The following is a 25,928-nucleotide window of genomic DNA, read 5'->3' as shown; positions in this document are numbered from 1 at the left end:
CTGCCCTATCTAACAGGAGGAACCCGGGAGTAACCAGGATTGGCTATCTTTCCCTTATCCCTAAAGTGGCAATTTACTGACCTATAAAGGCATTGTATTAACACTTAGGAAACCAGTTAAAACCTTTAGGTGCCGAGATTAGGACTTTTGTTCTCTGTATGCATTTTGAGCATCCCCACGCTAACAATCTCTGTGGCACTCCAGTTTTTTCTAAGACTCAGTCCCCATTATAAGGATATACACATACACAGCATGACAATAAGTACCTTTTACTTACTTAAAACCATAGAACAACGTGTGGGTAGTTTGAAAGGACTGGACTTTGTATTTACTACTGACTTGTCTAAATGTACACTACCCCACGTATCTGAAGAACTTGAAATGCTATTGAATAAAGAAAACAAGTTTAAGTGGGACATATGGACTTTGGATAAATATTACAAATTGGGAATGGTTCCAAGAGGACTGAGACTAAACAAATTCCCTACATTTAGCAAGGAAGCTGCAGAATTAATCAGAATATGGAATAAAACCCTAACAGACTGTTCACTGAAACTAATGCTACTTCTTATAGATTATAAAACTAAAATGCTCATTGAGGTATCTAATCAAATAGAAAAACTACAGGAAGCATAAGGAAATTGAAGTGCAGATGTAACTTTGTTACATTTGATCAGATTTGACAGGAAACAGTGGCAGAAGGTAAAAGACTGCTTATGGATATTAAACATGGTAAATACCTGCGAGATCAATCTGACTATGATTTAAACAAAGTGTACATCTGGAATAGAAAACAACATAGTAGCTTCAGAAGAGATACAGGGAGAGGCAGAGGTTTCTATAGAGGTAGGGGTAGGAACAGAGGAAACAATAGAAATAATTGGTCAAGGGAAGATACATCATTAACACCTCAAACGAAGAAAGTGACCTTTACTAGTGAGGGTGAATACCTAGATGCATTTTCTGGAGATGAATTCACCTCAGGGGAGGAGGAAAGGCCAAATTTAAACACTCAGGACAAAGATCAGCAGGTAGTCAGACCGAAAACAGGACATACACCCTTTAGACAAATATCTATCTACACATGAATTGACAATTCCTGAGAGAGAGGTTTTGGAGTTGTGTCTAAACTTTGTTCCTTTTGAGGACTTCAATTTATTTGACACTTTGGTAGATGTGAATAGGCTGATTAGAAACCTCACTCTCAGGAAACACTTTAGTGATGGTATTTCCACACCCGATTCTAATGTAAATCGGAAATGACAAAATATTCTCTTCAAAGACCCTCTGAGAGCATGGGCAAAAATATGCAAACTGAGGAAAATGCAATTCACACTAAGTAAATACCTCCACATTCAGGGTAACCCCTACTTCATTCCAGGATACACTACCAACACCTTCAAGCGGTGGGGGGAGAGGGGACTATCCTCGGTATCCCAATTGTTAAACCCTATATCCCACCAAATTCTCCCATTTTCAGAACTTCAATTATAATATGATCTTCCCAGTATACACAAATTTACTAACTTCAAATGTAGACATTTGTACAATCTCTTGTAACAGCAGGTCTTACATAACAAGGTTTTACAAACATCAATATACTCTGTAATTTAGCCAAACAAGGTTCTCACTCCATCTCACACATATACAAACTAATTGTAGCACAATATGAACCCCAAGCCCTACAACACATACTGAGCAAATGGCAAAATCAAAGGATCGAAATTCATACACATTGCCTACATTACGCCTAAACTAAGCTCGAAATAGGTACCAGACGCGCAAAACATCTGCCCTAAGTGCTCAGCTATAGCACCAGATCTAGTTCATCTAGTCTGGGATTGTCCCAAACTGCAAAGATTCTGGGGCAGACTGATGTTCTGGTTCTCAAGGAAACTCAAAATCCCAATAACTCTGATGGCTACATATATCTTTTTCCTTCATGACGACAGTGACAAACCTAAACACTATAGATATAATATCTTATATCACCAGATGTTAGTAGAACAGAACAAGAATATTTTTTTTTATACATAAATAGGAACCATAGCTCCTACATCTACCAGAGGGCCAAAGTTGTACGCCCCTTGCAACAATCCTCCTTCATCCATAACGAAAACTGGCATGGCAGATGGTGCACTGCACTTCCTGACAGAGACATCCTCCCTGAACTGACAGTTAACAAAGCCTCCCCTCACCTACATGGGAAGAGAGACTAAAAACCTGAACTGCAGCCTACTCACCAAGACCTTGACTACCGGAGAAGGTACCTATCATTATAAAGACATGTTAAACCGCAGTACTTTCTTTGTTACGTTGTTATGGTTTAGCTGTAGAAAAGAGGAAAAATAATTTGATCTTGAGTGTCACGAACTGAGTACAACTATACCCATGGACTTACAAGACTCTACTCATCTACTTGACATAAGTTTTATGGCCTTAACAGGCTTTGATTGTACCCATGATTGTGTTTTCTATTCACTTACATAAGTGTGAACACTCGAGCACCTCTTTTATTTGTTATAGTTTATGTTATATTATATAAAAGTCAGAAAAGTTTGGAGCTTGAATATCACATTTGCTTCAACCTCTACAACCATGGACATGCAAGAATCAGATCAATGGTCTGACAAATGTAATGCTACTTTTACTGCATTGATTGTACTCATGAATGTATCTTTTTCACTTTACCATTTTATTCATGTGATGTAATTCAAGTTCCTCTCACAAATAAATTTATATAAAAAAATAAATAGAGACCTTTTCAAAAGATTGCTGTTACATATTGTAAGTAACAGCTACATCTAACTTGTGATCTACCCCTTTGATGTTTTTTTCAATTGTACTCACTTGTGAACTAACCCTTTTTGATGGTTACTTTCTATTGTGATCGAACAAGCAAAATTGTTGTAAGTGGATTTAAAGATTCATATCTCAACTTATAAACTGATTTCTTTCATCTACTGTATATCTAAGAAAAAGAATAGGGCTGCCAAGTGTTGAGGAACATAGCACATAAAAATCACCTAATATTTATTGCATCGCTCACTGCAGAGTTCCAAACTGCCCCTGGTGACAACATCAGCACAAGAACTGTTCACCAGGAGCTTCATAAAATTGGTTTTTATAACTGAGCAGCTGTACACAAGCCTCACATCAACATACGCAATGCCAAGAATCGGCTAAAGTAGTGTAGAGCACACCACCACTGGACTCTGGAGCAGAGAAAATGTGTTTTCTTGAGTGATGAATTATGCTTCCCTATCTGGCAGTCTGACTGAAGAATCTGGGGGTGGCTGATGCCATGAGAATACTACATACCAGAATGTTTAGTAACTACTGTAATAACCATTAATAATACTTTTAATTTAGGAGGGATAATGGTCTGCTGTTGTTTTTAGGGTTTGGCTTAGGCCCCTTAGTTCAAGTGAAGTTTCATCTTAATGCTGCAGGATACAAAGACATTTTAGATAACTGGGTGCTTCCATCTCTGTGACAACAGTTTGGGGAAGGCCCTTTCCAATTCCAGTATGACTGTGCTCTTGTGTACAAAGTAAGATCCATGAGTTGCTTGCACAGAGCCCTGACCTCAACCCTTGGGAACACCTTTGGGATGACTTGGAATACAGAATGTGAGTCAGACCATTTCATCCAACATCAGGCCTTCTTAGAGGAGTTGTGGCTGTTATAGCTGTAAACGGGTCTAACTCCATATTAATCCCCATAGTTATGGAATGGGATGTCCAAGAAGCTTGTATAGGTGTGATGGTCAAGTGTGTACACACTTTGGGCCATATAGTGTATATACATATATATATATATATATATATATATATATATATATATATATATATGAAAGAAATCCAATTGTCGCACTCTCTGGATTTAACCACAGCAACCTTTATTATGTGATATTTTGGGGCATTCACCCCTTCCTTCCGTCTGAGGAAGGGGTAAATGCCCTGAAACGTCACAGAATAAAGGTTGCTGTGGTTAAATCCAGAGAGTGCAACAATTGGATTTCTATTGTATATAGCTTCTGCACCCTGGTACTATATCTCAAGGCGAGTGGGAGTGTGCTGTCTACCATTTATATATATATATATATATATATATATATATATATATATATATATATATATATATATATATATATATATATATATTTATTTTATATTATCATTAATGTACTAAGCTAAATCAGTGTCGGAACCACCTTAAGGGAAGAGGACATGCCTACTCTAATCTCTTTCTTTAAAGAGAAACTTAAGAAACTTAAACTTTCATGATTTAGAGCATCTAGTTTTAGGAGACTTTCCAATTTGCTTGCATTATCATATTTTTCTGTCTTTTTATATACACACTTTCTGAGGCACCAGCTCCTACTGAGCATGTGCAAGAGTTCACAATGCATACATCTACTAGTCTGTTATTGGCTGATGGCGGCCAGAAAATTGTGAGAGAAAAATATACTGTTATGAGAAAGAAAACCTACTGCTTATTTGAAATTCAGAGTAAGTGCTATTGCATTGTCATTTTATTATACACTTGATAATTGTGGAATTGTGTGTTGTAATGGTCCTTTAACTGCATATGTGCAAACAAATAATTAATGCTAAAATCCTGTATATGTGTGTTAGTTCATGATTGGTTAGCAAAGATCCCTTTATTCTTGGAGACAGGAAAATCAGTGGGGGGAAAACATATACCAATATATTCAATTAATAAATAAAATTGATTATAATTTGTGTTTAATGTCTCTTTGAGCACTTCCTAATGAAACAAGTTTAAAAAACAAAAGAATGCAAACATATGCGTATCAATTCACAATTGTATAGCAGAAAATCCATATACAATGCATAATAACTACACTTTTCTTCTTTTAAAGTAAAAGAAATCCTATAGATTTAATTTCGATATCTGATACAAGTTTTAGATTTTATGGTATCATTACAAGTTGAAAAATATAAAAAAAAAATGATCTTCATTTAAACCTTAGACATGAATTTAAAATGTTTAGCTTATTGTAGTAACATTTTGTAAACTATTTCAAAAATACATTGCACTTAATATTTTTTGTATTTTTGCCAGTAAATAAAATTGGATTTCTAAAAATCAAACATAATGTTCCCTATAGTTGATGAAAGCTCTTGTCGGCCTGGTTTGTCCATAGTTGTTTCTCCATCCTGAAAATGGATTCTGTTCATAATCCGCATTTTGTTTCCTTTCAGGGTAGTTTTTTATATGATTACTGGTGTTTACCTTTGATATAAAAACAAAATAACTTTAAATAAAATATGAATTGTATTCCAAAATATAATTATTAAAAAAAAATAACAACATATAACTCATTTAACAGTTAAATAATGCTCTCTTGACAGAATTTTTTTTTTTATTTAACACAATAACTTTTTTTTTTTTAAATAGACTGAATTTAAATGGACATCGTATGCTAGAATTATCTCCCCTTTAATATGTCTGCAGTCATCCATTTTACCTGCTGGAGTCTATTTAATTATTTGCAAACAGATCCATTATTTTTATTTTTGTATTTGAAATGGCTGATCTTGCACATAGAAACCACCACCTACACTTAAAATATAATTAACAAACATATTCTCTGTAGAAAAGTTATGTAAACTTGAGATAGTAGCACTGATTAATGTCACAGAAGGGGTGAAAGAGACAGAGATTTTTTTTTATTTATTTGAAATAGCTGGTTGTGCCCAACCTTAAAGGGACAGTCAACACCAGAATTTTTGTTTTGCATAACTAACACTCTTATGATAATACACGTTTACCTCTGTAATTACCTTGTATCTAAGCCTCTGCAAACTGCCCCCTTATTTCAGTTCTTTTGACAAACTTCCATTTTAGCCAAACAGTGCTGACTCCTAGGAGCTTCAGGTGCGTGAGCTCAATGTTATCTATATGAAACACATGAACTAACACCCTCTAGTGGTGAACATTTTTCAAAATGCTTTCAGATTAGAGGCGGCCTTCAAGGTCTAAGAAATTAGCATATAAACCTCCTAGGTTTAGCTTTCAATTAAGAATACCAAGAGAACAAAGCAAAATTAGTGATAAAAGTACATTGGAAAGTTGTTTAAAATTGCATGCCCTATTTAAAATATGAAGGGTTTTTTTGGACTTGACTGTCCCTTTAATTAGTTTGTCAATAAATATATATGTTTACACATAGATATCACTAGCATGTCTACTTTACAATGAGACAAATCCCATTTTTATGGTAATTTTCTTGAGAACAACAGGTGATGGGTTTAATGAGCAAAAACAGCTATTTTAAATACAAACAATGTGTAGGAACAATTTCCCATACATTTAATACTCAGCTGTATATAGCACAGTGTGCCTCTAACTAAATATTCTAATCTCTTTATACGTGAAGTAGTGTCATATCCCATAATGGTAGAGTAAATATGTTGTTCCCTCTTGGAGAAGGTAGAAACTTCAGATAGTCTTCATGGTGCATTTTCTTACATACACCTCTCCCCTCATGTGAGATTCAGTTTATGTTACCTGAGGAAGGACCTACTTGGAGAACAAAATAATCACAATCAAAAATCAGGAATAAGACACACAAAAAAAGATGTGTCATGATGAGCCTTTATATGGCACTACTTCAAGTATTGAGAAATTAGATCCTGTTTTTTTCTCATATTCACATAGGGGTAGATTTAATAAATGACGGCCAATCAGCTGTTAGCAGGGGGTGTTAATCATCCCGATCATATCTGATCGCGATGATTGCAGTCTGGACTGGTAAAATCCAGAAGGTTCGCGCGGAATGAGCAGCATACACTGCTTAATAAATCAGCTCCATAGTGTTATTTTAAGATACTGACAGTGTCAGTATCCAAATAATAAGTAAAAAGCATGAGTGGTTAAAAAATAAATAAAAATGAACATAATTCTTAAAGGGACACTAACCCCATTTTTTCTTCTTTCATGATTCAGATAGAGCATGCAATTTTAAGCAACTTTCTAATTTACTCCCATTATCAATTTTTCTTTGTTCTCTTGCTTTCTTTATTTGAAAAAAAAAATGGCATCTAAGCTAAGCAGCCAGACAATTTTTGGTTCATTAGCATGGACAGCACTTGTTTATTGGTGCTATCCAATCAGCAAGGACAACCCAGGTTGTGAACCAAAAATGGTCCGGCTTCTAAACTTACATTTTTGCTTTTCAAATAAAGATAGCAAGAGAATGAAGAAAAATTGATAGTAGGAGTAAATTAGAAAGTTGCTTAAAATTGCATGATCTATCTGAAGGAGCAGCAATGCATTACTGGGAACTAGCTGAACACATTGGTAAGCCAATCACAAGAGGCATATATGTGCAGACACCAATCAGCAGCTAGCTCCCAGCTCCTTGAGCCTATTTAGATATGCTTTTCAACAAAGAATACCAAGGAAATGAAGCAAATTATATAAACGAAGTAAATTGGAAAGTTGTTTAAAAATGTATGCTGTGTCTAAATCATGAAAGAAAAAATTATGATTTCATGTCCCTTTAATTCTCCAGAAGTGCAGTGTGTAAGGCAACTGGTGAGGACACAAACACATTAATTAATCCCAAATAATACCAAGAGGTTGCTATGCTTCATTTAACAAAAGCTACATTGTACCCAGCCTTTGGTAATGCCATAGGTATAAAGGAGGGAGCTTTCTTCTTTAAAGGTAGATCATTTATCCTAAACTCAAAGGTCACTAGTATCACAGAGATTTATCAACAACTAGATTTTCTGATATTATTAGACTCTTACAAATAATGATTAGTATTTATGACTGCAATAAACAGGGGAGCAAATCTTTTTGCTATAACACCGCAACAGTAGGGTATGGGAAGACTTTTTGTGATTATAGACACAAATACCATATTTACATACATAAATGTTTAAGTGCCATAAAACACTTTTGGCTAGATTTAGAGTTTGGCGGTAGCCGTGAAAACCAGCGTTAGAGGCTCCTAACGCTGGTTTTAGGCTACCTCCGGTATTTGGAGTCACTCAAAATAGGGTCTAACGCTCACTTTTCAGCCGCGACTTTTCCATACCGCAGATCCCCTTACGTCAATTGCGTATCCTATCTTTTCAATGGGATTTTTCTAACTCCGGTATTTAGAGTCGTGTCTGAAGTGAGCGTTAGAAATCTAACGACAAAACTCCAGCCGCAGAAAAAAGTCAGTAGTTAAGAGCTTTCTGGGCTAACGCCGGTTCATAGAGCTCTTAACTACTGTGCTCTAAAGTACACTAACACCCATAAACTACCTATGTACCCCTAAACCGAGGTCCCCCCACATCGCCGCAACTCGATTAAATTTTTTTAACCCCTAATCTGCCGACCGCCACCTACGTTATCCTTATGTACCCCTAATCTGCTGCCCCTAACACCGCCGACCCCTATATTATATTTATTAATCCCTAATCTGCCCCCCACAATGTCATCCGCCAACTACCTACACTTATTAACCCCTAATCTGCCGACCGCAAAGAGCCGGCATCTACATTATAGCTATGTACCCCTAATCTGCTGCCCCTAACACCGCCGACCCCTATATTATATTTATTAACCCCTAACCTGCCCCCCTCAACATCGCCGACACCTAACTTCAATTATTAACCCCTAATCTGCCGACCGAATCTCGCCGCTGTAAAATAAATATTAATCCTAAAATAGCTATAATATAATTATAATTTATAGTGTAGCTATATTAGGATTTATTTTACAGGTAAGTATTTAGCTTTAAATAGGAATAATTTATTTAATAAGAGATAATTAATTTCGTTAGATGTAAATTATATTTAACTTAGGGGGGGTGTTAGTGTTAGGGTTAGACTTAGCTTTAGGGGTTAATACATTTATTAGAATAGCGGTGAGCTCCAGTCGGCAGATTAGGGGTTAATAATTGAAGTTAGGTGTCGGCGATGTTAGGGAGGGCAGATTAGGGGTTAATACTATTTATTATAGGGTTAGTGAGGCGGATTAGGGGTTAATAACTTTATTATAGTAGCGCTCAGGTCCGCTCGGCAGATTAGGGGTTAATAAGTGTAGGCAGGTGGAGGCGACGTTGTGGGGGGCAGATTAGGGGTTAATAAATATAATATAGGGGTCGGCGGTGTTAGGGGCAGCAGATTAGGGGTACATAGGGATAATGTAAGTAGCGGCGGTTTACGAAGCGGCAGATTAGGGGTTAATAATAATATGCAGGGGTCAGCGATAGCGGGGGCTGCAGATTAGGGGTTAATAAGTGTAAGGTTAGGGGTGTTTAGACTCGGGGTACATGTTAGGGTGTTAGGTGCAGACGTAGGAAGTGTTTCCCCATAGCAAACAATGGGGCTGCGTTAGGAGCTGAACGCGGCTTTTTTGCAGGTGTTAGGGTTTTTTTCAGCTCAAACAGTCCCATTGTTTCCTATGGGGGAATCGTGCACAAGCACGTTTTTGAGGCTGGCCGCTTGCGTTAACAACTCTGGTATCGAGAGTTGAAGCTGCGTTAAATATGCTCTACGCTCCTTTTTTGGAGCCTAACGCAGCCATTCTGTGGACTCTCAATACCAGAGTTATTTTTATGGTGCGGCCAGAAAAAAGCCGGCGTTAGATTTTCGGGTCGTTACCGACAAAACTCTAAATCTAGCCGTTTGAGTTATGTGCATATTCTAAAAGGGTCAACAGAGTGTGTGAAATAAAGTATAAAAAAAGCTTATAGGTACTTTAACCCCTTAATGACCACAGCACTTTTCCATTTTCTGTCCGTTTGGGACCAAGGCTATTTTTACATTTTTGCGGTGTTTGTGTTTAGCTGTAATTTTCCTCTTACTCCTTTACTGTATCCACACATATTATATACCGTTTTTCTCGCCATTAAATGGACTTTCTAAAGATACCATTATTTTCATCATATCTTATAATTTACTATAAAAAAAATTATAAAATATGAGGAAAAAATTGAAAAAAAAAACACTTTTTCTAACTTTGACCCCCAAAATCTGTTACATTTCTACAACCACCAAAAAACACCCATGCTAAATAGTTTCTAAATTTTGTCCTGAGTTTAGAAATACCCAATGTTTACATGTTCTTTACTTTTTTTGCAAGTTATAGGGCCATAAATACAAGTAGCACTTTGCTATTTCCAAACCATTTTTTTTTCAAAATTAGCGCTAGTTACATTAGAACACTAATATCTTTCAGGAATACCTGAATATCCCTTGACATGTATATATTTTTTTTTAGTAGACAACCCAAAGTATTGATCTAGGCCCATTTTGGTATATTTCATGCCACCATTTCACCGCCAAATGCGATCAAATAAAAAAAATCGTTCACTTTTTCACAAATTTTTTCACAAACTTTAGGTTTCTCACTGAAATTATTTACAAACAGCTTGTTCAATTATGGCACAAATGGTTGTAAATTCTTCTCTGGGATCCCCTTTGTTCATAAATAGCAGACTTATATGGCTTTGGTGTTGCTTTTTGGTAATTAGAATGCCACTAAATGCCACTGCGCACCACACGTGTATTATGCCCAGCAGTGAAGGGGTTAATTAGGGAGCATGTAGGGATTTGGGGTAATTTTAGCTTTAGTTTAGTGTAGTAGACAACCCCAAGTATTGATCTAGGCCCATTTTGGTATATTTCATGCCACCATTTCACAGCCAAATGCGATCAAATTAAAAAAAAACGTAAAATGTTTCACAATTTTAGGTTTCTCACTGAAATCATTTACAAACAGCTTGTGCAGTTATGGCACAAATGGTTGTAAATGCTTCTCTGGGATCCCCTTTGTTCAGAAATAGCAGACATATATGGCTTTGGCGTTGCTTTTTGGTATTTAGAAGGCCGCTAAATGCCGCTGCGCATCACACGTGTATTATGGCTAGCATTGAAGGGGTTAATTAGGTAGCTTGCAGGGTTAATATTAGATTTAGTGTAGAGCTCAGCCTCCCACCTGAAACATCAGACCCCCTGATCCCTCCCAAACAGCTCTCTTCCCTCCCCCACCCCACAATTGTCCCCGCCATCTTAAGTACTGGCAGAAAGTCTGCCAGTACTAAAATAAAAGCTAAAATTTTTTTTTTTTTTTTTTTTTAAAGCATATTTACATATGCTGCTGTGTACGATCCCCCCTTAGCCCCCAACCTCACTGATCCCCCCCAAACAGCTCTATAACCCTCCCACTCTAACTTGATAGGCGCCATCTTGGGTACTGGCAGCTGTCTGCCAGTACCCAGTTTAGAAGAAAAAATGTTTTTATTTTTAATTTTGTAAGCATTTCTGTAGTGTAGCTTCACCCCCACACAAAACCAACCCCCCACCCCTCCACGATCTCTTTTTGTGATTTTGCACAAACAAGATTAGGCCAATTATTACTTAAAAAAATTTCCGTAGTGTAGCGTTCCCACCCGCTCCCACCCCGTGCACGCGCCCGCCCGCCACCCTCTGTGCACGCGCGCGCATCTGTGCGCGCCCCCGATCCCACCCCCCGTGACTTAACACAGCACACCGATGGCCGCCCACCCGCCTCCCAAGTCGGCTCCCACCCACCAACGATACCGGCCATCGATGTCCGGTGCAGAGAGGGCCACAGAGTGGCTCTCTCTGCATCGGATGGCCATGTAAGGTTATTGCAGGATGCCTCCATATCGAGGCATCACTGCAATAACCGGAAAGCAGCTGGAAGCGAGCAGGATCGCTTCCAGCTGCTTTCCACACCGAGGACGTGCAGGGTACGTTCTCAGGCGTTAACTGCCTTTTTTTTGAGGACGTACCCTGCACGTCCTCGGTCATTAAGGGGTTAATAAAATTTCCAAAAATCTGCAAAATTATTTACACTTTAGTGTTCGCAAGTGAAGCTTACTCCATCCCCCTCATGTAACAAAGTGTGCATATCAGGATAATTACCTATCACCTAGATTACGAGTTTTGCGTTGCGGCTTTTAACCCTGAAAACAATGGCAAGTTCAGCGTAAAAGCAGGAACGCACTATTGGGAGTCGTGTCGGTACAGCTATACCGCAAGCATTTTAGCCTGTAACGCAAAGTCAATCCCACGCTCAAAAAAATGAAGTTTTTGCGTGGGATTTCCATAGCGCCGGTATTACAGGTTGTGCGTTCAGGCTAAAAAGCTTGCGTTACAGCCTACAGGGAGTGCAGAATTATTAGGCAAATGAGTATTTTGACCACATTATCCTCTTTATGCATGTTGTCTTACTTCAAGCTGTATAGGCTCGAAAGCCTACTACCAATTAAGCATATTAGGTGATGTGCATCTCTGTAATGAGAATGGGTGTGGTCTAATGACATCAACACCCTATATCAGGTGTGCATAATTATTAGGCAACTTCCTTTCCTTTGGCAAAATGGGTCAAAAGAAGGACTTGACAGGCTCAGAAAAGTCAAAAATAGTGAGATATCTTGCAGAGGGATGCAGCACTCTTAAAATTGCAAAGCTTCTGAAGCGTGATCATCGAACAATCAAGCGTTTCATTCAAAATAGTCAACAGGGTCGCAAGAAGCGTGTGGAAAAACCAAGGCGCAAAATAACTGCCCATGAACTGAGAAAAGTCAAGCGTGCAGCTTCCAAGATGCCACTTGCCACCAGTTTGGCCATATTTCAGAGCTGCAACATCACTGGAGTGCCCAAAAGCACAAGGTGTGCAATACTCAGAGACATGGCCAAGGTAAGAAAAACTGAAAGACGACCACCACTGAACAAGACACACAAGCTGAAACGTCAAGACTGGGCCAAGAAATATCTCAAGACTGATTTTTCTAAGGTTTTATGGACTGATGAAATGAGAGTGAGTCTTGATGGGCCAGGTGGATGGGCCCGTGGCTGGATTGGTAAAGGGCAGAGAGCTCCAGTCCGACTCAGACGCCAGCAAGGTGGAGGTGGAGTACTGGTTTGGGCTGGTATCATCAAAGATGAGCTTGTGGGGCCTTTTCGGGTTGAGGATGGAGTCAAGCTCAACTCCCAGTCCTACTGCCAGTTTCTGGAAGACACCTTCTTCAAGCAGTGGTACAGGAAGAAGTCTGCATCCTTCAAGAAAAACATGATTTTCATGCTGGACAATGCTCCATCACACGCGTCCAAGTACTCCACAGCGTGGCTGGCAAGAAAGGGTATAAAAGAAGTAAATCTAATGACATGGCCTCCTTGTTCACCTGATCTGAACCCCATTGAGAACCTGTGGTCCATCATCAAATGTGAGATTTACAAGGAGGGAAAACAGTACACCTCTCTGAACAGTGTCTGGGAGGCTGTGGTTGCTGCTGCACGCAATGTTGATGGTGAACAGATCAAAACACTGACAGAATCCATGGATGGCAGGCTTTTGAGTGTCCTTGCAAAGAAAGGTGGCTATATTGGTCACTGATTCATTTTTGTTTTGTTTTTGAATGTCAGAAATGTATTTTTGTGAATGTTGAGATGTTATATTGGTTTCACTGGTAAAAATAAATAATTGAAATGGGTATATATTTGTTTTTTGTTAAGTTGCCTAATAATTATGCACAGTAATAGTCACCTGCACACACAGGTATCCCCCTAAAATAGCTATAACTAAAAACAAACTAAAAACTACTTCCAAAACTATTCAGATTTGATATTAATGAGTTTTTTGGGTTCATTGAGAACATGGTTGTTGTTCAATAATAAAATTAATCCTCAAAAATACAACTTGCCTAATAATTCTGCACTCCCTGTATACCGACACAATCCATACCGCCATCCGAGAGCAGTAGTTATAGATTTTGTGTAACAAAAATGTTCTACAAAACTAAAGTGTTACAAAGTACACTAACACCCATAAACCACCTTTTAACCCCTAAACCGCCACCCGCCCGAATTGCAAAAACTATATTAAATCTATTAAGCCCTAATCTGCTGCCCACCCACATCGCGACTATTCAATAAAGTTATTAACCCCTAATCTGCTGCCCACCCACATCGCCAACACTATTTAAATATATTAACCCCTATTCTGCCGCTGCCCGACATCACTGCCACTAAATAAAATTATTAACCCCCTAAACCTCCAGCCTCCCACATCTCCGCCACTAATTAAACCTATTAATCCCTAAACCGCCGGGCCCCCACATTGAAAAACACTAAATTAAACTATTAACCCCTAAACTTAACACCCCCCTAACTTTAAATTAAAATTACAATATAACTCTATTTAAATAAATAAAAACTTACCTGTGAAATAAATATAAACCTAACATTAAATTATAAATTTACCTAACATAACTAATCTAAATAATAAAAAATACTACCAATTAAAATATCTAAATTACAAATTTAAAAAAACCTAACACTATGAACAAAATTAAAAAAATCAAAATTACAACTAAAAAAAACAAATCCTACGAAAAATTTAAATAATCTAAGTTTACTAAAAATAAATTAACAGTAAAATCATGAAAAATAAAAAACACTAAGATTACAAAAAAATAAACAAAATTACACCTAATCTAATAGCCCTATAAAAATAAAAAAGCCCCTAGCCTACAATAAACTACCAATAGCCCTTAAAAGGGAGTTTTGTAGTGCATTGCCCTAAAGAAATCAGCTCTTTTACCTGTTAAAAAAGTCACTCCAACAGTAAAACCCACCACCCAACCAACCCACCCTATAAGAAACCTAACTTTAAAAAAAACCTAAGCTACTCATTGCCCTTAAAATGGCATTTAGCTCTTTTGCATTGCCCTTAAAAGGGCAATCAGCTCTTTTTCAAAACCCAAACCCTAATTTAAAAAAAAAAAACACCCCAAAAAAGCCCCCAAAAACTAACACTAACCCCAGAAGATCTACTCACGGTTACTGAAGTCCGGACATCCATCTCCATCCAGGCGACGAGGTCTTCATCCATCCCGGAGGCGTCTTCTATCTTCATCCCGGCGGCGTGGAGCGGAGCCATCCTGAAAGCCGATGCCACCCTGCGCGGAGCATCCTCTTCATAAGGTCGCAGCCGTACACTGAAGTTGAATGCAAGGTAGACATTTCAAATTCAAATCAGTCAATAGGATGAGAGCTTCTGAAATCCTATTGGCTGTTCAAAACAGCCAATAGGATGAGAGCTACTGAAATCCTATTGGTTGTTCAAATCAGCCAATAGGATTTCAGTAGCTCATCCTGGAAGCTCTCATACGGCGACCGTATGAAGAGGACGCTCCATGCAGGATGGCATCGGCTTCAAGGATGGCTCCCCTCCGCATTGCCGGGATGAAGATCGAAGACACCCCCTGGATGGATAAAGACCTCGCCGCTTGAATGAAGACCTTGCCGCCTGGATGGAGATGGATGTCCAGACCGTGAGTAGATCTTCTGGGGTTAGTGTTAGGTTTTTTGTTTTTTTGAGGGGGTATTTTTTTTTTAAGATTAGGGTTTGGGCTTTGAAAAAGAGCTGAATGCCCTTTTAAGGGCAATGCAAAAGAGCTAAATGCCCTTTTAAGGGCAATGCCCATACAAATGCCCCTTTAGGGGCAATGGGTAGCCTAGTTTTTTTTAGAGTTAGTTTTTTTTTATTTTGGGGGGTTGGTTGAGTGGTGGGTTTTATTGTTGGGGAGACTTTGTATTTTTTACAGGTAAAAGATTTGATTTCTTTAGGGCAATGCCCTACAAACGGCCCCTTTAAGTGCTATTGGTAGTTTATTGTAGACTAGGGGGTGTTTTTATTTTGGGGGGGGGCTTTTTAATTTTATAGGGCTGTTAGATTAGGTGTAATTGTTTTTTATTTTTGAAAATTTAGTTTATTTTTTGTAATCTTAGTGTTTTTTATTTTTCATGATTTTAGTGTTAATTATTTTTGGTAAACTTAGATTATTTAAATTTTTCGTAGGATTTGTTTGTTTTTTAGTGTTAGGTTTTTTTAAATTTGTAATTTAGATATTTTAATTGGTAGTATTTTTTATTTTATTAGATTAGTTATGTTAGGTTAATTTATAGTTTAATAGTTTAATGTTAGGTTTATATTTATTTCACAAGTAAGTTTTTATTTATTTAAATAAAGTTATATTGTAATTTTAATTTAAAGCTAGGGGGGTGTTAGGTTTAGGGGTTAATAGTTTAATTTAGTGTTTTGCGATGTGGGGGATTGGCGGCTTAGAGGTTAATAGGTTTATTTAGTGGTGGAGATGTAGGAGGCCGGAAGTGTAGGAGTTAATAACTTTATTTAGTAGCGGTAATGTCGGGGAGCGGTGGAATAGAGGTTAATAGCTTTTATTAGTGGTGGTGATGTCGGGGGTGGCAGATTAGGGGTTAATAACGTTATTATAGTGCTGGCGACATCGGGAGCGACGGAATAGGGGTTAATAACTTTTATTAGTGGCGGCGATGTCGATGTCGAAATAGGGGTTAATAACTTTTATTAGTGTCAGTGATGTTGGGGGCGGCAGGTTTGAATGCAACTTTTTTTTCCCCATAGACATCAATGGGGTTGCCTTATGGCGATCGCAATTCCGCACTTCAGGTGTTTTTTTTCTAAAGCTCTCTCCCCATTGATGTCTTTGAGCAGTCAAATCAGCCCTTGGCTTTTGTTCGGTATGGAGCTTAACACCACCATATCACACGCAAAAAGAAGCTTTTCAGTAACTCGTATTGGCAGCGCTATAGAGGGTGATATAAACGTGACTTTTGTTGTGTTCGTTTCGCACCCTGTTTAGCGCAAAACTCATAATCTAGGTGTATGCAAGGTTGAGGAGGGACATCAAATAATGCTATTGTTTGTTGCCAAGAGGCTAGCTTGTTTCCATGGGGATAATGGCACATGCTTTGTGAAATCTTCAGCATTATAGTGTGCACTGCTTTAGTCAGGTGTCCTGTGACTGTGCCCCCTACCGTGCATGTGCATGACTGCATTCTGCCATAGCTATGGCCTGTATAGCACCTTCCATATATGGAAATGTCCAGGTGGGAGCTAGCTGCAAACAAAACTATGGGGCCTATTTATCAAGCTCCATATGGAGCTTGATGCCCCGTGTTTCTGGCGAGCCTTTGGGCTCACCAGAAACACAAGTTATGAAGCAGCGATCTAAAGACCGCTGCTCCATAACCTGTCTGCCTGCTCTGAGGATCAGGTTGATTGACACCCCCTGCTAGCGGCCGATTGGCCACAAAAACTGCTGGTGCAATGATAAATGTCGACAGAATACAGCATTTATCGATGTGCGGCAGACATGATCCGCAATATCGGATCATGTCCGCTCGCACATTAGTAAATAGGCCCCTATACCTGAATTAAATGGGTTAATGAGAGTTAGAAAAGAAACCATTTTGCAGGTAAGCTTTGGCTGCATTATATATTTAGAAACTTATGTTAGTTCATACTGTTTTATGTCCCTTTAAAGGGACATGAAACCCCAATAAATGTATTTTGTGATTTATACAGAGCTTACACTTATTTAAAAAAAGTTTCTAATTTACTTCTATTATCAAATTTGCTTCATTCTAATGTTAATCTTTGTTGCAAAGATATCTAGATAGGTAGCGTGCGCATGTTTGGAGCACTACATGGAAGGATAAAGTGCTGCCATCTAGTGATCTTGAAAATGTATAACACTCTTACAAAACTGCTGCCAAGTAATACTGAGGACAAGTGCATGCTCCTGAGCTTACCTCTCTACTCGTCAACAAAGGATATCAATAGAATGAAGATGCTCTATTTGAATCATGAATCATGTCCCTTTAAACTTGCATACATAATATAAGAAAGAGAAAAACACTTAAAAAAGGGAACAAATATATAATAGCTTGTTCTGTAGGTAATCACCACCACCACCACAGAAGCAACCTTAAAGGGGTAGTAAAGTAAAAATTTAACTTTTATCCTTCAGACAGAGCATGTCATTTTAAACACCTAATTTGCTTTGTTCCCCCTGTATCCTTTTGTTAAAAGCAATGCCCTACTGGGAGCTACCTTCTTATTGGTAGCTGCACATGTCTTGTGATTGGCTCATCTGATGTGCTAAGCTAGGTCCCAGTAGTGCATTGCTGCTCCTTCAGTAAAGGATAGCAAGATAATGAAATACATTTGATAACAGAAGTATATTGGAAACTTGTTTAAAATTGTATGATCTATCTGCATAATTAGAAAATGTGGGTTTCCTGTCTTTTTTACGTGTCTTCCAGAGAAAAGAGATTTCCAGTACATCAGTCTTGTCAAGCCCTACAACTACATATGCACATTTCATATTCATATGGGCCTCACCCAGTGAAGTGAAGACACTGAGGAAGAATTACACATCTGGTTTCCCCCATCATCCTGATGCTAAAAGCACAATAGTGATATGCTATAACGATATTTTTATTTATACTTAAAGGGACAGTATACTCCAAAATGTGTATTATTTAAAAGATAGATTATGCCTTTACTACACATTCCCCAGTTTTCCACAATCAACATCATTATATTAATACTTTATAACCTTTAAAATTCTCAATGTCTGCCTGTTTTAAGCCCCTGCAGGCCACCTTTATCTTAGTGCATTTGTATAGCTTTTCACAGCAAGACTGTTAGTTCATGTGTGCCATATAGATAACACTGTGCTCACTCCCATGGAGTTATGCAGGAGTCAGCACTAAGTGTTTCAAATGCAAGTTTGTAAAAAGCACTAAGATAAGGGGCAGTCTGCAGAGGCTTAGATACAAGGTAATCACAGAGGTAAAAAGTATATTAATATAACCATTTTGGTTAATCAAAACTGGGGAATGGATAATAAAGGGATTATCTATTTTTTTAAACAATACAAATTTTGGAGTAGACTGTCCCCTTAACTTGTTTTACACTCTTTAATAATGTTCTTTTGTCTTTGGCAATGTAATATTATCTGTAGATAGTGTAAATTACATTTATTTTTGTTTTTGAGTTAATTAAAAAAATTGCAGTTTCTATAATTTAGTATGCATACCAAAATGTATAATTTTATTAAATGGAGGAGAACAGTTACTGCCCTACCTATGGCTAGATTACAAGTAGCATGCTATTTAGCGCTTTCGCTTGAGCATCAACACTGTCAGAATAAATATTTTTGCATGCAAGGGTTAGTGCACGTATTACAAGTTAAAAGTATAACTTTTGTATGCAAGCAAACCCTGACACGCACTAACCAAAGGACTTTGGATATTGCAAGCATGATAACTTTTTCTTCCCATAGATTTCAGTGGAGTTATTCATACTTCACATTTCAATGTTGTTCGCATACAGATTTTTTAAAATTTTAAATAGATATTTATATATATATATCTGTATAAACCTATACCTATTTATCTATACCTATTGATAAATAGGTATAGATATGTATATTACATTAATATTATCATATATATAGAAATATATATTTAATAATAAAAAATGACATTGGAACATTGGAATGTAAAATATGTGTAAAGCGCTTCAGTTTGCATGCTTTAGGTTTAACACGGTGTTGGGTTAGTGCACATCAATAATTAGTTATCTTAAGGTGGATTATGTAAATATTAAAAAATATATATATATATTAATAATGTTTCTAGCGACTGTAACATATATATATATATATATATATATATATATATATATATATATTATTTATAATTTTTTAGTACATCTATTTTTCAATATTTTTATATTTAATAAACACATAACGCACCTTAATTGAAGTCATGTTGGGTTAGTACACATGAAGAATTAATATACTCCTGTTGGGTTTTCATATTTTACATTCCATTGTTTTTCATTTAGAAAATATTGTAATTTGTATTAGTAAAATCTATTTATATCTGATATTGTTCATTTAAAATATATATCTATACCTATATATCTATAGGAATAGATATAACAGTATAGGTATATATAGATATACATAGAAATATTTATTTAAAATAAAAATAACATTTTACTGTATGTGAAGAACATTGGAATGTGAAACACATTATTAAATATTATTATAGAATTATTATTTAGACACATATATACTGTGTGCATGTATATGTATGTATATATATATATATATATATATATATATATATATATATATATATATGTATATATATATATATATATATATATATATATCCATATACCTTTGCAGTCAAACACATATATACCATATAACTTTAAAGCCTTTTAGAAAGAAATAAAAAAGGTATGACTAATTTCTATCAGATAGTGTTTATATGGGTGCAATAGGTTCATTTTAATGTATTTATGTTGTGTTTGGTGCAACTTTTATTTTATCCCTATCCCTTTACGCAAGGTCTTCAGTTGCGCTAACCTGACAAACATTAAATTTGATTGTGCTTGAGCCAACAAGTTTATTTACAACTTGTAATACACACACAAATTAATGCACCAGCAATGTTTTGATATCCCTCACAGGCAAACATTAGCACGGTACTTGTAAACTAGCCAATAATTGGTTATTTAAAACAAAAACTTCTTAAAGGGGCAGTAAACCTAGAAAATAATGTTATATAATTCTGCACATAGTGCAGATTTATATAACATTATATTAGAGCTAGCTTTATACAACATAATATTGCAACCATAATTTATTATAAACAACAGTTTTTCAGACCACCGCTCCTTGTTCTACTGAGCGGCTCTGTTTTTTTCTCTAAGCGCATCTGGGCAGCTGTCTACTCACAGCCGGCCCGATCACGCCATTAAACTCAATGTAGCCCGCTCCCGCTACCAGACCAGAGCGGGTGCGAGCTACATCGAGTTTAATGGCGCGAACAGGCCGGCTGTGAGTAGACAGCTGCCCAGATGCGCTTAGAAAAACAGAGCCGCTCAGTAGAACAAGGAGCGGTGGTCTGAAAAACTGTTGTTTATAATAAATTATGGTTGCAATATTATGTTGTTTTTTTCTCTAAGCGCATCTGGGCAGCTGTCTACTCACAGCCGGCCTGTTCGCGCCATTAAACTCGATGTAGCTCGCACCCGCTCTGGTCTGGTAGCGGGAGCGGGCTACATTGAGTTTAATGGCGTGATCGGGCCGGCTGTGAGTAGACAGCTGCCCAGATGCGCTTAGAGAAAAAAACAGACCCGCTCAGTAGAGCAAGGAGCGACGGTTTGAAAAACTGTCGTTTATAATAAATTATGGCTGCAATATTATGTTGTATAAAGCTAGCGCTAATATAATGTTATATAATAACATTATTTTCTAGGTTTACTGCCCCTTTAATATTATATCTCACTAACTGATACAGAAATAATGTCCCATCAGATAATAAAGATCTGAGAACTATGTTACAATTATCCTAAAAAATAACATCTTTATTTTAATTTGTCCCTTCTAAAAACTAAGAATATGAGAAATTTGTTTAATTTTTTTAGCAAGATAATGATAATAATAAAAAAAGCACATATGACTGATTAATAAAGTATAGCATTTTGGCATATGATTGTTCAACAGTGTAATAAGAAAAAATTGGCATTGTTTTCAGCATGTTTTGTTTCTGATGACTATTTTTCTCTGTCATCTGTGATTATAATGGCTAATCTTCATTAACGTTACTGCTTTCATTACCCTTTCATTAAGTTTATGTTACTCACTTTTGTTAGCTAACACTAACACACCATAGCATCACAATAATACTGTATGTAAGGATGGTATACAGCACGTATAAAGAATAGTGATGTCAAGAACCTAAAAATTTGGGTTCGCGAACTGTGAACACGAACTCCCGCAAACCAGCGCAAACCTGCGAACCGGGCGAACCCCCATTGGCTTCAATGGGCAGGCGAATTTTAAAACCCACAGGGACTCTTTCTGGCCACAATAGTAATGGGAAAGTTGTTTCAAGGGGACTAACACCTGGACTGTGGCGTGCCGGAGGGGGATCCATGGCAAAACTCCCATAATAAATGACATAGTTGATGCAGAGTCTGGTTTTAATCCATAAAGGGCATAAATCACCTAACATTCCTAAATTGTTTGGAATAACGTGCTTTAAAACATCAGGTATGATGTTGTATCGATCAGGTAGTGTAAGGATTACGCCCGCTTCACAGTGACAGACCAAACTCCCGCAGCGGGTACAACATCATCATCATCACACCGTACGTCCATGTGTGTAATGCTGCCTGACTGAGACATATCCCTGTTATCTACATCCTCTGGCAAAAATGGTTGCGCATCACTCATTTCTTCCAACTGATGTGTAAATAACTCCTCTGACAGATCAAGTGAAGCGGATGTGGTGCTAGTGTTGGTGGTGGCGGCAGGCGGGCGAGTGGTAACTTGAGAGATGCTGCCCGAAGATAAGCTGGAGGAGGATGGTGCGTCAAGGTTCGGAGCGGAATCTATAGAAGATTGGGTGTCCTGTGTTAAAAAGTCAACTATGTCCTCAGAACGTTTTGAGTTCATGGTACGTGGCCTCTGAACACTGGGCATTATTTTAGGGCCAAAGGGAATCACAGCACCACGACCACTACGGCACCTGTGGGGTGGCCTGCCTCTGCCTGTCATTTTTTTTAAATGTACACTTACACTACTATTAAACAAGATATGAGTGGTGCCACTGGGCAAGTGGGCACAGTATACGCTGTGAGTCTGACACAAAAAAGCAGACTGATGTTTCACAGTCCAAAAAGTTTTTATTTTTTTAAATGTACACTTACACTACTATTAAACAAGATATGAGTGGTGGCACTGGGCAAGTGGGCACAGTGTACGCTGTGAGCCTGACACAAAAAAGCAGACTGATGTTTCACAGTCCAAAAAGTTTTTATTTTTTTAAATGTACACTTACACTACTATTAAACAAGATATGAGTGGTGGCACTGGGCAAGTGGGCACAGTATACGCTGTGAGCCTGGCACACACGCTGGCAGGCAGGCAACTGCAATTAGATTACACTAGCAGACTGATGTTTCACAGTCAAAAAAGTTGTTTTTTTTAAATTTACACAACTGTTACACCAGATATGAGTGGTGGCACTGGGCAAGTGGGCCTTGCACACACGCTGGCAGGCAGGCAACTGCAATTAGATTACACAAGCAGACTGATGTTTCACAGTCAAAAAAGTTTTTTTTTTTTAAATTTACTCTACTGTTACACCAGATATAAGTGGTGGCACTGGGCCAGTGGGCACAGTATACGCTGTGAGCTTGGCACACACGCTGGCAGGCAGGCAGGCAACTGCAATTAGATTACACTAGCAGACTGATGTTTCACAGTCAAAAAAGTTTTTTTTTTTAAATTTACACTACTGTTACACCAGATATGAGTGGTGGCACTGGGCAAGTGGGCCTGGCACACACGCTGGCAGGCAGGCAACTGCAATTAGATTACACTAACAGACTGATGTTTCACAGTCAAAAAAGTTTTTTTTTTTTTTTTAAATTTACACTACTGTTACACCAGATATGAGTGGTGGCACTGGGCAAGTGGGCCTGGCACACATGCTGGCAGGCAGGCAGGCAACTGCAATTAGATTACACTAGCAGACTAATGTTTCACAGTCAAAAAAGTTTTTTTTTTTAATTTACACTACTGTTACACCAGATATGACTGGTGGCACTGGGCAAGGGGCTTGGCAGGCAGGCAACTGCCTAAAAAGGGCTTTTTGGGGTGCTGTCCTTACAAGCAGAGATCAGATGAGTCCTTCAGGACTGTAGTGGACACTGAATACACTAGCCTAGCTATCAATTTCCCTATTTAATCAGCAGCAGCTACACTGTCCCTCCTCTCACTAAGAATGCAGCTTCCAAATGAATCTAAAATGGATGCTGTCCAGGAGGTGGGAGGGTCTGGGAGGGAGTGTCTGCTGACTGTGAGGCAGAGGGTCAAAGTTTACTCAATGATGATGAATAGGGGGCGGATCAAACATCGCAACATCACTAATAAAGAGTTGGAGCTCAATTAAAGAGGATACTTGCCCTCATTTACAGAATCACACAACTCAGAGTGGACAGTCTACTCCAGAATTGTTATTGTTTAAAACGATAGATAATCCCTTTATTGCCCATTCCTCAGTTTTGCATAATCAACAAGTTTATATTAATATACTTTTTAGCTCTGTGATTATCTTGTATCTAAGCCTCTGCAGACTTCCCCCTTATTTTAGTTTTTTTTGACAGACTTGCATTTCAGCCAATCATTGCTGACTCCTAGGTTACTCCATGTGCATGAACACAATGTTATCTATGTGGCACACATGAACTAATGCCCTATAGCTGTGAAACAATGTCAAAATGCCATGGTTAGCACTGCAGAATCTGTTAGCGCTCTGCAAATACCTGATAATAATAATAAATAAATAAATGATAAGAGGCAGCCTTCAAGGGCTTAGATATTAGCATAGGAGCCTACCTAGGTTTAGCTTTCAACAAAAGAATACCAAGAAAACAAAGAAGAAAAAGTACAGATAAAGGTAATCCAAAAGAAGGGTCAGACGAAATCCAAAGGTCAGGGCCGGCAGTCAAAGTACAAAAAGGGAGTGACAAGGCAGGGTCAGCAATACAGATAGACAGAGAGCTTCACAGCACTTCTAGCAGGAAAAACACACAACCAGAGACTGAATTCAGACAGAGGCTGGATTATAAAGCCTGCTTATTGGTAGCAGCAGTGACATGATTGCTACATGATGCAGATGGGAAGCAGAGCTCGGCTATACAGGAAAACAGGTAATGAAGACTAGAGAACCTGACTGGAAAGGTGAAAGTCTGGGTTCAAATCCAGCCAGGTTTCTTAAAGGAGAGGCCACGTCTGGCAGCCTGACTTTTCCTTATTCTGGCCACCTTTTTGGTCACCTCTTGACTATTTGTATGTTGCTTAATTCAAAGGGGACTCGCTTACTTCTCTCTGATTGTTCTGGACTTTTTTCATGTGACCTGACTCTTGTTTATCTGCTGATGTTGTGCTTTATTTTGTATTAGTCCTAAAGCCTATGTACATGGGCCAATTTTTCAGTACAGCAGTTCCACCCCTTGCTCTCTCTCTATCCCCCCTCTTTTCTGCTCTCTCTCTCCCCCCTCTCTTTTGTTCTCTCTCTCCCCCCTCTCTTTTGTTCTCTCTCTCCCCCTCTCTTTTCCTCCTTCTCTTTTGCGCTCTCTCTCCCCCTCTCTTTTGCTCTCTCTCTCCCCTCTCTTTTGCTTTCTCTCTTTCTCTCCCCTCTCTTTCACCCCCTCTCTTTTGCTCTCTCTCCCCCTCTCTTTTGTTCTCTCTCTCCCACCTCTCTTTTCTTCTCCCTCTCCCCCTCTCTTTTCCTCCTTCTCTTTTGCGCTCTCTCTCCCCTTCTGTTTTGCTCTCTCTCTCCCCTCTCTTTTGCTCTCTCCCCATCTCTTTTGCTCTCTCTCCCCCCTTCTCTTTTGCTGTCTCTGTCCCTCTCTTTTGCTCTCTCTATCCCCCCTCTTTTTTGCTGTCTCTCCCCCCCTCTTTTGCTCTCTCTCTCTCTCCCCCCCTCTTTTTTACTGTCTCTCTCTCCCTCCTCTTTTTTGCTTTCTCTCTCCCCCCTCTTTTTTGCTCTCTCCCCCCCCCCTCTTTTTTGCTCTCTCTCTCCCCCCCTCTTTTTTTCTCTATCTCTCCCCCTCTCTTTTGCTCTCTCTCCCCCCCATTTTGCTCTCTATATCCCCCTCTTTTGCTCTCTCTCTCCTTCTTCTCTTTTGCTCTCTCTCTCCCCCCTCTTTTTTGCTGTCTCCCCCCCTCTTTTGCTCTCTCGCTCTCTCTCCCCCCCCTCTTTTTTACTGTCTCTCTCTCCCCCCTCTTTTTTGCTTTCTCTCTCCCCCCTCTTTTTTGCTCTCTCTCCCCCCCCCTCTTTTTTGCTCTCTCTCTCTCTCTCCCCCCTCTTTTTTTCTCTATCTCTCTCCCCCCTCTTTTGCTCTCTATATCCCCCCTCTTTTGCTCTCTCTCTCCTTCTTCTCTTTTGCTCTCTCTATCCCCCCTCTTTTGCTCTCCCTCTCTCCCCTTTATTTTGCTCTCT

General features: G+C 38.4%; 1 protein-coding gene across 1 annotated transcript in view; it reads right to left on the bottom strand.

Moving 5' to 3' along the window:
* Positions 1-4,734: 4,734 nt before the first annotated feature.
* Positions 4,735-25,928, bottom strand: part of NECTIN3 (nectin cell adhesion molecule 3) — a 485,985-nt gene continuing 464,791 nt past the window's right edge. Inside the window, exon 8 of the mRNA XM_053706944.1 lies at positions 4,735-5,262. Coding sequence (XP_053562919.1) covers positions 5,116-5,262 — 147 coding nt within the window. The 3' untranslated portion in view covers positions 4,735-5,115. The remainder of the gene's footprint in view (positions 5,263-25,928) is intronic.

Source organism: Bombina bombina, chromosome 3, assembly GCF_027579735.1.
Source record: "Bombina bombina isolate aBomBom1 chromosome 3, aBomBom1.pri, whole genome shotgun sequence".
Lineage (NCBI taxonomy): Eukaryota > Metazoa > Chordata > Amphibia > Anura > Bombinatoridae > Bombina > Bombina bombina.
The sequence above is the reverse complement of the archived record's forward strand: the minus strand, read 5'-3'. Positions and strand labels throughout refer to the sequence as shown.